The sequence below is a fragment of the Elgaria multicarinata genome, chromosome 2 (assembly GCF_023053635.1).
Source record: "Elgaria multicarinata webbii isolate HBS135686 ecotype San Diego chromosome 2, rElgMul1.1.pri, whole genome shotgun sequence".
NCBI lineage: Eukaryota > Metazoa > Chordata > Lepidosauria > Squamata > Anguidae > Elgaria > Elgaria multicarinata.
Window position 1 is genome coordinate 79,156,506 of NC_086172.1, and position 13,882 is coordinate 79,170,387.

General features: G+C 44.6%; 1 protein-coding gene across 2 annotated transcripts; it reads left to right on the forward strand.

Annotated features, from left to right (window-relative positions):
• The first annotated feature begins 364 nt into the window (after positions 1–364).
• LOC134392535 (olfactory receptor 5G9-like) lies at positions 365–3,151 on the forward strand. Of its 2 annotated transcripts, XM_063116932.1 has the most exons (2): positions 365–385; positions 2,207–3,151. In XM_063116932.1, the coding sequence occupies exons 1-2, from the start codon at positions 365–367 to the stop codon at positions 3,149–3,151; spliced, it is 966 nt and encodes a 321-aa protein (XP_062973002.1). The 2 variants fall into 2 exon arrangements, with proteins under 2 accessions (XP_062973002.1, XP_062973004.1); XM_063116934.1 differs by lacking the exon at positions 365–385 and having other exon boundaries at positions 2,192–3,151.
• Positions 3,152–13,882: the final 10,731 nt, after the last annotated feature.

The following is a 13,882-nucleotide window of genomic DNA, read 5'->3' on the forward strand; positions in this document are numbered from 1 at the left end:
ACCACATTGGTTTGTTCTGTTGTCTTCTATCTTTGTTCCTTCCTGGAATTGTTTGTAATTGTGCCTTTAAAATTTCTTTTTTAAAAATGCTTCCACCCATCTTGGACTCCTTTTCTCATTTGGCAAGCAATTCAGGAGGCTTAGAGATGTTGCTCTCCAACCTCCAGCCAATATGGACAATGGTGAGGAATGATGTTAGTTGCAGTCCAGCAACACCTGGAAGGTTACAGGTCGGTCTGCCTTAGAGGGAATCCGTGTCAAAGGCAAGTGTAAAACTGTTTCAGACTCCTTGAGACCAGACTTGTTCTGTATCCAGAACGTGAGTGACATTGAAAGGCATATTCTTCTTTGGCAAGGGCAGCAAATGAAAAAGATTCAGTTCATTGTGGCTGAAGCATCTTCAGACGAAAACATTTTTTTTGAAGCAATTAATGTCCCTGCCCAGCGGAACAAAAGCTAATTGCAGCTTGCCACCAGACAGTGTAAGTGCAGTCTCAAAGCCCCAGGCTCAAGCGCTCAGAAGAATATAAAGACGTTTGTCTGTGCAGCCATATTGGGGACATCGAGGAATCCTCATCTGGAAGATATGCCGTGCAATCCTGTACATGTCAACTCAGAAGTAATCCCCTTTAAGTTCAGGGGGGCTTAGTGCCAGGTAAGTGTGTATAGGGTTGTAGCCTGAAGCATCTCCAGAATGACTAGCAGATGAAATGCATCATTTGAACATTCCCATTGATGTAACATTGAATTAGGGAAAGGGGGAACATGAAAAACAGTAACAAAAGAATATTCAGTTTCACAATGTTAAATTGGTCAGGGCATTTAGTGGCAAAGAATTCCAGAAAAAAAGATGCGAAAATTATTGAATCATAAGGATATGGAAAGGTTAGGGAGCATTGGTTTTTTTTTTTTACTTTTTGCTTCAAATTGCACTGTGCAGATTGTCTCATAAAACAGTTTTTCCCCTTTTATTCTCAAATAGGAAGGTTGCCAACTCCTCCTCAACCTGTCAGTGCTCCTGTGTTTTTTTCATTGCTCCCATCCCAAAGCCATTTCAGCTCCTTAACTTCTTGAAATGGCAGAAACGAGTGAACTAAGCAGCAAAGTGTAGGGGGTGCAAAGAGGAACTTGTAGAAGGGGAAGCAGAGAACAGCGTGGTTGTATTGTGTCTGTGGCTTTCAGGAACTCTTTAAAGACTTCTGGAGTAAAACGCTAGAAACATGGGGCAGTATCCAGCAGTGTCGTTGCACTAGCGAGAAGATCTGCTATCACAACAGGAAGCTGGCACCTGCTACAGCAACCAGAAAGTAGCCCAAACTGACATTTCCAGCATGGAACAAGTCAGCAGAACTCATGGAAGGGAGCACTGCTGACCTGTCCCATTTCAGAAATGCTAGTTCAGGGCTAATTCCCAGCAGTAGAAGATGGTGGCTCCGATTTCAGTGGGGCTGTGAATCCATCCCAGGTTTCAGTCAGAACCTGCCAGAACTCTAAAAGAGCTATCCAGGGAGCTGAAACCTACCTGCAAAATGGGTTTAGCTCCTTGGATAACTCCTTTAGAGTTCTGGCAGGTTCTGGCTAAACCCTGGAATGGATTTGCAGCCCCACTGAAATTGGAACCACCAGCTGACACTGGTTTCCAAGGTTAAGAACATAGGAAGTGCCCTGCTGGATCAGACCAAGAGTCCATCTAGTCCAGCACTCTGTTCACACAGTGGCCAACCAGCCATCGGCCAGGGACCAACAAGTCAGGACATGGTGCAACAGCACCTTCCCACCCATGTTGCTGTAGCAAGTGTTAGCTTCTTGTTGCTTCCACAGTTCTTTCCACTAGCACAACCGGAGAAGCACTGGGAGAGGGCTATCACTGGATACTGTCCATGGGAAACTGCCTTGTACCAAGTCATGCTGTTAGACAGACATGTTCCGTTTCATCTGTTCTTGACCAGCAAGCAGCTCGCAATGCTTTCCAGGGAAGTGGCAGCTTTCTCATCATCTCCTACCTGATCCTGTTTCAACTGTACATACCAAGGATTGAACTTGGGGCCTCCCACATGTAAAGGAGGTGCTCCGTGGCTATGCTGTGGTCCATCCATTCTTCCTGCTGCCTCTTGCATTCACAGGATCAATATTTTGTAAGTGGTCTTATCCATATTGCCTCCATTATAACTGAACTTATCTTCTACTTTTCTACATAGAGAAAGAGCAAATGGCAAACATAAACTGCACCATGGTGTATGAATTCATCCTTTTGGGATTCGCTGGCTCTCCAGAGCTGCAGTTCCCGCTCTTCATATTCTTCCTCATGGTCTACCTCATCACCCTTGTGGGAAATCTCGGGATGATCCTATTAATCAGGATCGATGCCCGACTCCGCACCCCCATGTACTTCTTTCTCAGCAACTTGTCCTTCGTTGACCTTTGCTATACTTCAGTTGTCACCCCTAAGATGCTGATGGATTTTGTGAGAGACAACAAAACCATCTCCTTGGCTGGATGTGCAGCACAGATGTGGTTTTTTGGTCTTTTTTTGGGTGTCGAAAGTTTCCTCTTGGCTTCCATGGCTTACGATCGGTATGTGGCCATTTCTAACCCACTGCTGTATACAATCATTATGTCCAGAAAGCTTTGTGCCCAGCTCTTGGCTGGACCTTATTTTGTAGGACTGGTCAATGCCATTACACATACAGGGTTGACTTTCCAGTTAACCTTCTGCAAGTCCAAGATCAATCACTTCTTCTGTGATATCCCTGCTGTGATATCGCTCTCCTGCTTGGACACACGGATCAACAAGACAGTGCTTTTTGTCATGTCCTGCGCATTTGGAATCTTCACCACCTCTTTTGTTATTGTTTCCTACCTCTACATCCTCAGTGCGATCCTAAAGATCCACTCTACTGAGGGGCGGCGTAAGACTTTCTCCACCTGCTCCTCCCATCTCACAGCGGTTTCCATCTTCTATGGGACCCTTTTCTTTATATATGTGCGGCCCAGCAATAGATTCTCAGCAGATCAGGATAAATTCATCTCCATGTTCTACACTGTGGTGATCCCTATGTTGAACCCCTTGATCTACAGCGTAAGGAACAAAGAGGTGAAAGATGCTGTGAGAAGAGTGATCAGGGCAAAGGGGTTTCCTCTCAAACAATAAGCCCATCTCTTAAGTGACTGGTGCTTTCAACCATTTGTCTTTAAAGTATGTCAAGAAGAAGAAAAAGTCCATAAAGATCACATCCTATGATATACTGTAATGCCATTGCTTTTAAGGGGGTGGTTGTATGGTTCTTCCTGATTAATTCTGATTTTTCCCCCTGGGGGCTGGGAAATGTTCTGTTTGGGGGAGATGTGTTTATACATGCTGTATCCATCTTTTTGTATTGTATTCAGAATTAAATAGATCAGTAGGAGTGACATTTAAAGATACTATTCCATTCATCATTTTAAAGATAAACACATGAAACTAGAAAGCTTTCCCATAGTTATATAACCAACTGTAACTAGAAGTTTGGTTTGTGTAGAGAAACATATGTGATGTGGTTATATGTTTGTTTGTTTGTTTTTAAAAAAATCCACATTATTATTATTATTATTATTATTATTATTATTATTTATATCCCGCCTTTTTCCCCAGTACTGGGACTCAAGGCAGTTTACAAGATTAAAACATGTACAATTAAAACATATAAATATAAATTACAAAAGTTAAAATAGAATTAAAACTACAGTAAAATTAAAAACATGTTAAAAAATTTAAAAACTGTAACAGGTTAAAAGGGGTTGGGTATCCAATGCATTAACACAGGTGCAGAGCAGTTCAGGAAGCCTGCTAAAACAAAAAAAGTTTTTGCCTGCCTCTGGAATTGAAGCACAGAGGGAGCCAGCCTACTCTCCTTGGGAAGGGAATTCCAGAGCCTTGGAGCAGCCACTGAGAAGGCCCTCTCCCGTGTACCCATCAGGCATGCCTGGGATGTTGGTGGCACAATCTTATTCATGTTTAGACAGGAAAAAGACCTACAGCTCCCAGCATGCCCTAACCAGTGCCATTTGCTTTTCATTTATATTGTTTACACTGCTGGCCATCCATAATAATCATCCCTACTGCCACTGAAGTGGCTTTTGCAAACATACACACCCTGCTACATATGTGCTGTGCTGGAAGTAGGATTGATTCCATCCATTCAGTAGAACTCCTTGGGAGTCTCAAAACCTCTTCAGGGGGTATGCCTAAGTTCTATTACTCTAGGAGCAGTGGTGTAGTGGAGCCTACAGTGGTGTAGGGTCGAAGCACCAGGAGGTTTTTTTATTAGCAGGGATGATGACACCATCTGCCACCCCCCTCAAGCTTCCCTGTTCCCTCTGAGCATCCTTACAGTAGCTGGGGGTGAGATGGATTTCCCCAGCAAAAATACATTGTTGTGAGCTGCTGCCATTGGAAAGCAAAATATTTTGAGCTTCTTCAGTCATCAATGGGCAAATAAGACCCATTAGCTTTACAAAAGATGGTGGAGATGAAAACTATTAGATAGAAGTGGGTGGCATGGATTGACATAGCTGCCTGGACTCTCCTTGGGTGTGTGGCTTGGGGACTGCTGCAATGGGTGCCCCCACTTCAAAAATGACCACTACTACACCACTGTCTAGGCATGATGCACTACTGCAAGTCAAGCAGAAAGGGCAAAGAGGGCACGCTTTCTTTCTTTCTTTCTTTCTTTCTTTCTTTCTTTTTATTCTCTCAGCATTTTAACACTTAATTTTTACTTGAATTTGAATTTTGCTGTTTTAACTTTGTATTTTAATTTTATATCAATTTTGCTGCGTGTTTTTTATCCTGGTTGTGCTTTTTATACTGTATTTTGTATTTGTGCTTTTAACCTGTTGGTTGTTTTTCTATGGTTTTAATTTTTGTGAACCGCCCAGAGAGCTTCGGCTATTGGGCGGTATAAAAATGTAATAAATAAATAAATAAATTTCTTTGAGACTGTAATGTCCCTTAGGTGTGGTTAACATGGACGTGAGCTTATCTCTGTTCAACTTGCAGTTCTCCCGTAGGCCTCGCTCTCCAAATAATGCACTTATGACTCCAAAGCTTCCACAACACTGTTCTTTATTGATACACACATGAGAGAAGACTAATTCTTGAGGAGCTGCACACTTGACTGCCTGACTCCAAAGCCTACACTAAGAGGATAGAAAAAATGGGTGATACCTGGGCCGCCAGAGAGGAAAGAGAACTAACAGCTGCAGGCTTCTTAAACATATGTACACAAACACATATCACAGAAACCCCAAATATTTATTTTTATTTATTTATTACATTTCTATCCCACCTATTTTCCCCCATAAGGAACCCACAGTGGCGTACAGAATCCTCCTCCTTGAGGGCAACCATATGGAAAGGAGGGCAGGGCTGCTGTATCTTTAACAGTTGGATTGAAAGGGGAATTTCAGCTGGTGTCATTTGTATGAATGCAGCACCTGGGGAAATTCCCTCTTCATCATGACAGTTAAAGCTGCAGGAACTATATTGGGCCTCATCCACACCAGCTGTTTATTCCAGAATAGTACTGAGGTTGTCCCTACCGTGCCACATGGTGCATAGCTGATTCCGCAGTGATCTAGGGACAACCCCTCAGTTTTCCCAGGATATCGATGACAGCTTTTGTCCCGTCTTTTTCCCCGCTCTCGTAAAAATCCCGAGGTGCATGGCTGGTGTGTGCCCTCCCGTTGTGAAGCTGTTGCTGTTCCTCACGAGTAGCAGAGCTCAGCGAACAGGCAACCAGCTGTGCAGAGCGAGCCCCTGGGTATCGGGGTTGAGGGAGAGAGCACTGTTGACACATTCTGGATGGGTCTCGGGGTCTTTCAGTGCTCTGTGTGTGTATGTGTGTGTGTGTGTTTTAAAAAACTCACTTTTGCACAAGATTGCAACTCTTCTCTTGTGCAAGGGTCAGGAGTGATAAAAAAAAATTCACCCCAGAATGGCTCTCCTTAAATTGCGGGCAAACTCACTGGTGTGTGCCCTGTGAGGGACAATAGCTGAAGCAGAAAACTTCAAGATCATCTCCCCCCACTCTCAAAGGGGCTCTAGGTTTTAGACGAGCCCCTAGAGTAACCAGATACAGAAGAGGGCAGGGCTCCTGCAGCTTTAACTGCTGTGATGAAGAGCGAATTTCACCAGGTGCTGTATGCATACAAATGACACCGGCCGAAATTCCCTTTTCTATACAATTGTTAAAGATACAGGAGCCCTGTCCTCCTTTCCATATGGTCACCCTACCTCCTCTCCATTTTATCCTCACAACAACAACCCTGTGAGGTAGGTTGAGCTGAGAGTCTGCAACTGGCCCAAAGTTACCCAAAGCTTCCATGGCTGAGTGGGGACTTGAACCCGGATCTCTCGACTCACAGTCCAACACTCTAACCACTACACCACACTGGCTCTACACCACACTGCACCATTATAAGAAACAATGCAGCCACAAGCTGGAAGAAGGAGCTAATCGGTTCCTTCTCAGCTGTTGTTCCATAGGAAGTTGCCTTATAGTGAGCCAGGTGGTCCATCTAATGCAGAAATGGCTGGCAATGGCTCTCCAGGGTTTCTGCCAGGAAACTTTCTCAACGCTGCCTGGAGAAACCACAGCTGAAGCATGGGATCTTTTGGCCTGCAGAATGCATGCTCTACCACTAAGCTCTACCCTTCCAATGGGTTGGGCAAGTGCTGTGTGTGTGCTCTCAAGTTTTAGAGGTCTGAGCAGCTGCTGGTTCAACTCTTTATTTTTCATTCAGTTCTTTTGCACAGTTGCCAAATAAAACAAGAGCAAGTGAGAAAGAAAAGCGAGAAAGGAGAAATATTTTTAGTACACACGCGGACCAAAAATATCTCAGCCTGCAATTTTTAAATCACCTTGTTTGGCATGAAACAAAACAAAAAGTGGGATGTGCAATTACATCAACATTTTCTGGATAAAATATATCAGCATCCCTGGCTCCTGTTCTTACCCAATTCCCATCATGCCCCCCAGTCTCCAGCCCAATGGACCTATTGTGACCAGCTTGGAGGGCTCAGCTGCACCTGCTTTGTATCCCAGGGAGCTTATCAAGTCTGCACATCAGCCCACATATAACATAACTTCTGGAGTGCCATCCTAAACATGTAACTCAAGAGTAAATCCCACTGTGTTCAATAACACTTACTCCGTAGTAATTAGGATCTCAGCCTTCATTTTTGTCAGGGAACGTTACACAGGGAGCATGTTAGGAGGCCAGGAACCTAAGAGGACAAGTATTAGGAGAACTGGCTGTAGGGGACTGTGATGGTTGGCAAAGGAGATTTCATGGGGATGGGAAGTTCAAGAAAACTAATGAAACCAGGGCTAGCATCAAAGGTAGGGACAGCTGGACACCGGCAAAGGGCCCATACCCCCAGCAGGGCTACCAACAAGACCCACGATGAGTTTTGCCTTCTCTTCATCATTGCAACTTGCTTGTTCGCCTGCCCCTTGCTCTGGCCCAGACAGCAGTAGTAGTGAGAAGGAGGAGCGGTAGACGCCACTGCCTACTTGCTCCCTGGTTCTATGCTTGTCCAGAAAGCTAGTGTAGGAATAAAGAGAAAGGTGATGAAGGGTAACAGCAGGTGATGACAACGGCGGTGAGACGGTAGACTCAGTTTCACTGCGTGAAACAACCTAGATGAGGAGTAAAGGTTTGTCGGGACAGTTGGTACAAGGAATGATAGGGAGTCAGTGATGGCAGAGTGGCCCAAGCTACAGAAACTCAGAAGAGAGTGAGGGGCCTGATATTGGCATGCCAGAAGGAAGCAGGATTCCAGCAAGAAACAACACTCTGAAGTCCTATTATATAGGACGTGGTGGGCATCTTGTGGCCCACCAGAAGTTTTGGCCTACAACTCCCAAGATCCCTCACCACTGGCTATGTTCCTAAGGCTACAAATAAGGCCACAAATTGCCCCACTCCTGATTTCAGGAATGGGTAACTGTAAACTTAGGCCCAGTATTGGGCAAAAGGCAAGATACAAATAAACAACAACAACAACAACAACAACTTGCTTGGCAAGAAAAACACTGAGTTCCATCAGGCAAGCGTTTTATTACATGCTCATTACTGGGCACTCACAGATTTTTGCGGATCCCTCTCATGATGCCGTTATCTGTGTCCCGCACGCCTACCGCCCTTCTAGCCTTCTTCACATGACAAAAAAAACCCACCCCAGTAAGTCCGACTTATTTTTAAAGCCAGAAGATGCCTCTATCTCCTACTGTGTGCAGGAGAAGCAGCGTGATCAAAAGGGCCCACTGAATGGGTCATGTGTGTGTTGTTTACTTCCTTTTTCAAAAGAGGAAGTAATGAGGGACAAACGCACAGGTGGCGAAGCGATGGTAAGCAATTGTGATTTCCCCCCTGTGTGATGACATCCCTTATTTCAAATTCATTAGTAATTAAACATTTAATCAAAAGGTCATTGCAGTGGGTTGGATCCTGAGAGGCTTCCCTTCTGTAAGCAGAAGACCTCTTCCATGAGCAGAGATCCCTTTCCTAACTTGAGTGAGAAAAGAGGTCTGAAATGCAACAGTGTGCTTCTGTTAACAGAAGCTATTATTCTATCTCTTGCGCAACATCTCCAGGTGCATGCTTGGGCTCAATCCCTTTTGTGAGAAGTCGTCCAAAAACTTTCCACAGCCATTTGCAGAACAGAACCTATTAGCAAATAAAAAATTAAGCATATGAGATAAAGAGTCCCTTCTTCAGACTTTATCAAGGCATATTCGCACAGCCTAGTTCACGATGATACCAGCAAAAGTTCTAATATGATGGGGAAAGATCCAGGGAGGCTTTAGATTTGCTGAGCCCAAAGTCATCCTGTTCCCCAATGCACCCTGGAAATGGAAGAAAAGGTCCACAGGACTTGGGGTTTGACTGGCAGCTCCTCTACAGCTCCAACTAGTTCAGCATTCTGTTCACACAGTGGCTAACCAGCTGAACTTCACTAGCAGGACATGAGTGCAAAAGCACCCTCTCACCCATATTCCCCAGCAACTGGTGCATACTAGAGGTAGCAAGAGCAAAGAATGGTGAAATCCTTAACAAACAAGAATACAATGCTCAACAAAAAGTTAAGGATATATACACAATGAAACCATAATGTTTAATATACAAAAATATAAAATAAAGATTAACAATGATATTGCATTAAAAGTGCAATAACATATTGCACAGACCAATGTGTAGCTAAAACCATGTAGAAAGGGGCCAAACACATTTCGACAAAGGGTCTTCATCAGTGGCCAATACGGACTGCTGTGTATTGCAGACCATGACCTAGGCTGTTTGGAAAGGCTGACGCCCGACATATTTTCAAAAGGGAGTGACACCACACAATTGTGGGAATTGTAAAGTTAGCCCCTGTAAATCTCCAGGGAATACACAGCAGTCCGTATTGGCCACTGACAAAGACCCTTTGTCGAAATGCGTTTGGCCCCTTTCTACATGGTTTTAGCTACACATTGGTCTGTGCAATAAGTTATTGCACTTTTAATGCATACTAGAGGTAGCCCATAGTCTTCAGGACCAGGAGCCATTGATAGCCTTCTCCTCCAGGAATTTAACCAATCCCGTTTTGAAGCCATCCAAATTTGTAGCCATCACTACTGCACAGTTCTGGCTAATGATATTTTCCTGGGCCAAAAAGAAAGCAATAACTGGCATTTTATGTTCTTCCATCCATTCCAAATTAAAACATAGGTGCCATAAACATCCATATTTTGATTGGCATTACCCCCTACTTCCACCCGTAAATAATATTTATTTATTTATTTATTTATTATTATTATTATTATATTATTATTATTATTATTATTATTATTATTATTATTATTATTATTATTATTTATTATTATTTATTGCACTTATATACCGCTCCCATAGCCAGGGCTCTCTGGGCAGTTTACAGAAATTCTAAAATTAAGATTAAAACGAGTATACAAAATTTAAGATTCTAAAACACAGAACATTCACACATAAAGCATTAAAAACCGTTTAAAAAAAACTAAACATGTGGGTGATTAAGATGTGCCGCCATATGCCTGGGCAAAGAGGAAAGTCTTAACCAGGCGCCGGAAAGATAGCAGCGTTGGTGCCAGGCGAGCCTCGTCAGGGAGATCATTCCATAGTCTGGGGGCAATAATTGTTACAAAGTTCTTTAAAAGTTATTGTGAGGAAATTTGTTGGTCATAGCAAGAATGCATTGTTGCTTCTCTAACCAATTGGGTGTTTCAGTACCAAAAAGGGCAAATTTGGGCCAGATCTACACCAAGCAGGATATAGCACTATGAAAGCGGCATGAAAGCAGTATATGGTATGCATCCTGGGCCCCAACAGTTGTCAGTGCACATCAATACCGCTATAAAGCAGTAGTGTGGCTCCTGCCTCTTATATACCGCTTTCATACCTCTTTCATAGTGCTATATCCTGCTTCGTGTAGATCTGGCCTTGGTGCCCCAGCAATTTAGGAATGTATTTGTAGGCAAAGCTCTTATGGGGCAGAAATTGGGGCTAATTCCAAAATTACATGGGAACAGAATTCTACACTTACTTTTCATACAGTTCATAGTGTATAGATATCAGCAGTGACAACTTCAGAGAGCAACAACAACACTTCAAACTATATGACAGAGAGAAATCATGGATGGGTTCAGGGCTGACAGCTGTAAACTACTGGTTCTACCTAGACAGTGGAAACTAGGGCTGTGCTCCGCTTTGCTTCACTTCATAGAAGCGGTAGCAGAGCGGCCTCATTTGCCTCCGACAAAGGCAGAGCCGGATTGGGTCGGGAGAGCTGCGGATCGAGACAAAGCAGATCGAGACCAAGCAGATCCTTCGCCTCGATCCGGAGCTCCAAAGAAAGATAAGTCTGGGGGGAGGGGTTTACCTGGCGCCGCCACAGTCTGTGTGGCAGCGGCGGAAGAGCCAGGTAAGGGGGCAAGGGGGAGGGGGCCTTATCTGCCTCCATCGCGGTCCGGCGCCGGCTTCAACTGGGGGCCAGGCCTCACACCGGAGCAGCAGGCCGTGGCCTGCTCTTCCAGTTTGAAGCCTGGCCCTCAGTTGAAGCCAGCGCCGGACCGCGACGGAAGAAGGTAAGTGTTGGGAGGAGGGGGGCCTTAACTGGCTCCGCCACCCGCTGCCGCCGCGGTCCTTGTGGCAGCGGACGGTGGAGCCAGGTAAGGGGGAGGGGGACTTATTCACACACCCCCATTTTGTCTCCCCTTCCCCACTTACCTGCTGTCCACCATGAAGGCAAGTAAGTGGGGAAGGGGGGCAAAATGAATCTCGATCTGACCCTTCGGATCTCGCTCTGGGATCTGATCCAGAGTGGGTCGGGGGAGGGTCGGATTGGCACGAAACGGTTCTGGCCCAATCCGAAAGTTCTGGATCAGGCCTCGAAGCGGTTCAGGGGGCTGGTGCACAGCCCTAACAGCAACCAGCTCTTTTGCTCTAAATATGGCAACTTCTGCATCTGCCACCTGTTCATAGGAATGTCCAGCAGGTGGCAATAGTGCACCATAAACTTTGCAGCATGCAGAAAGAACCAGTCATTGATGTCTGGGTACTTTCAATATTGGTACTCATGGGCCTGCCTGACTCCTGTCAGCCTGTCAACTCATCTATCAGAGGACAACTGATGCGAATGACTCTGGGCCTGGACAAGCGTGTGTGCGTGTGTGCATTTCCTGATGGATTCAGAATTAAAATAGACGTGCACTCAGCCCAAATTCACACAAAATGTTTTTAATGAGCCCTTTCAAGAATCTGCATTTTTTAAAAAGCAGATTCCCCCTGCTGCTCCCACATGCATAGTGACATCTGCTCTCCAGCAAGGCCAATCAATGCTAACCACCAGTTTCTACAGCAGTCTTTCACTGGACATCACCGAGTTGTGGGCCATAGGGAGCAAAGGCACCCAGGCAGCCAGAGACTAAAGGCACATGTTTAGACGGAAGAAAGTTCTGCAACTCCCAGTATGCCCCAGCCAGGCAGAGAAACATTAAGAAAATTGCATGTTGTGAGTGTCAGAATCTTAACACTACTTTACTGAAACATACCATCCATGTATTAAATGTAAGATGCTTTTTCAGTGAGGGCACATATCCCAAATAAATAAGGTTCCGAAATAATGAACGGTTCCTTGAAATAAAGATCAGGTGGGAAATCTACCTCTGGCTCTTTCAAGGCTGACATTTAGGCAAGTCTTGACTAGAATGCAATACTTCCCATACCCATTCCATCCACACCAGATATCCAACACTGTCCTGGACCATAATTTCAGGTTGGCCATTTTTTCACTCTTGTAACATGCCTGACAACATAGACTGAGGCAGGATCTACACTACTGCTTTTTAACAGTTTATAATGGTTTTGACAACTGTTCAGGCCCAGGACACGCTCCAGATACAGTTTTCAAAACGTTTTCAAAGTCTTATATCCTGCTTGGTGTAGATCTGGCCTATGATTCATACATCCTCGTTCATTTCTACCTTCTGCCCACTATCTACAGAGTCTTCCCTTCCAAAGATCTAGGCTACCACATGAGAGAGGGTGCTAAAGGACACCTCAAAATAATTTTAGAGAGATAGAAGGAGCACTTTGCTGTTCTCTCAGATGTACGAGCAGCACCCTGCTGCCAGTGAGTTGGGATAGGAGGGGACCGTTTGGCTGGCCAATTATTTCATATCTCTGCACTTCCTGTCTCTAAAGTTCTACCGTAAAAGCATCACACCACATTGCAAAGATATATTCTGACAAGCCACTTGGCCTCAGTACAAAGCCAGATATAAGACAAGCAAAGAAACAGACAGCTGAAATGCACTCATGCAGCCAGAGCCACTTGCAAGTGACAGTGCCAACAGAGAGCTTTTCTACATGAGGCATTTATTGTGCACTCATCGTTCTCTGCTCGTGGTGGTTTACTGGTTCTTTAGACAATGACACGGCCCTCCAGTTTCACTTCTGTGTTTCATCAGCACTTCCGGTGAGTTTTGTTTTGTTTTGTTTAGAGCAAGGAAAATGCAGTATTATTTGTGCAAGTGACAGAAAATGCTTTTTCCACTTGTGTGGAAAATGTGACAGAAAATGCTTTCTCCACTTGTGTAACTGCTCTATTCTGCTCTACCACAGTGTTACCTAGAGGTTATGTAGCGGGAAAGCAAGGAAGGAAACACTCTTCGAGTTGTGCTTGGATCTCAATTCTGCAAAGAAATTGAAAATAAATACAGAGGATTAACAGCCTGGTGTAGGAAAAAAAATCACTACAAACAGGAGAAATTTTATACCACCCTAACTGTCATTACTTCCCCTCCTAAAAATTGTGGAAACAGTAGCTTGGCGAACGTAACTTGATGAAATGGGGTGTGTGGCAGGGACAGTCCTATCACAGCTAAGAGAAGAATTCAGGACACCTATAGGCCCTATAACACTCCCACTGGCATCACTGAGAGGCCATTTGGACATGTTCAGTCCAGTCTGAAATACAAAGCCTTCATGTAGACTCAACATGAGATTGAAAGCATCAGAGCCCAGCCCACCAACAAATCTGATGTGTGGATCCAGGCCCAGTTTGGAGTTGCCCCATTATTATGTTGGCTGATCTCTGACAAGATGGTTGGTGAGTGAATGAGTGAGTGAGTGAATGAGTGAGTGAGTGAGTGAGTGAGTGAGTGAGTGAGTGACAGAGAGACTGGACTAGATAAGAACTAAACAGGAGATCTCCTTGCATAAAAACAGCACCTCTCCACCTGGAAACTGGGCAGAAAAAAACCCTCAGAATGGAAGCCCGGTTACTACACCTGCATCAACCCCACCCCCAGACATTAAG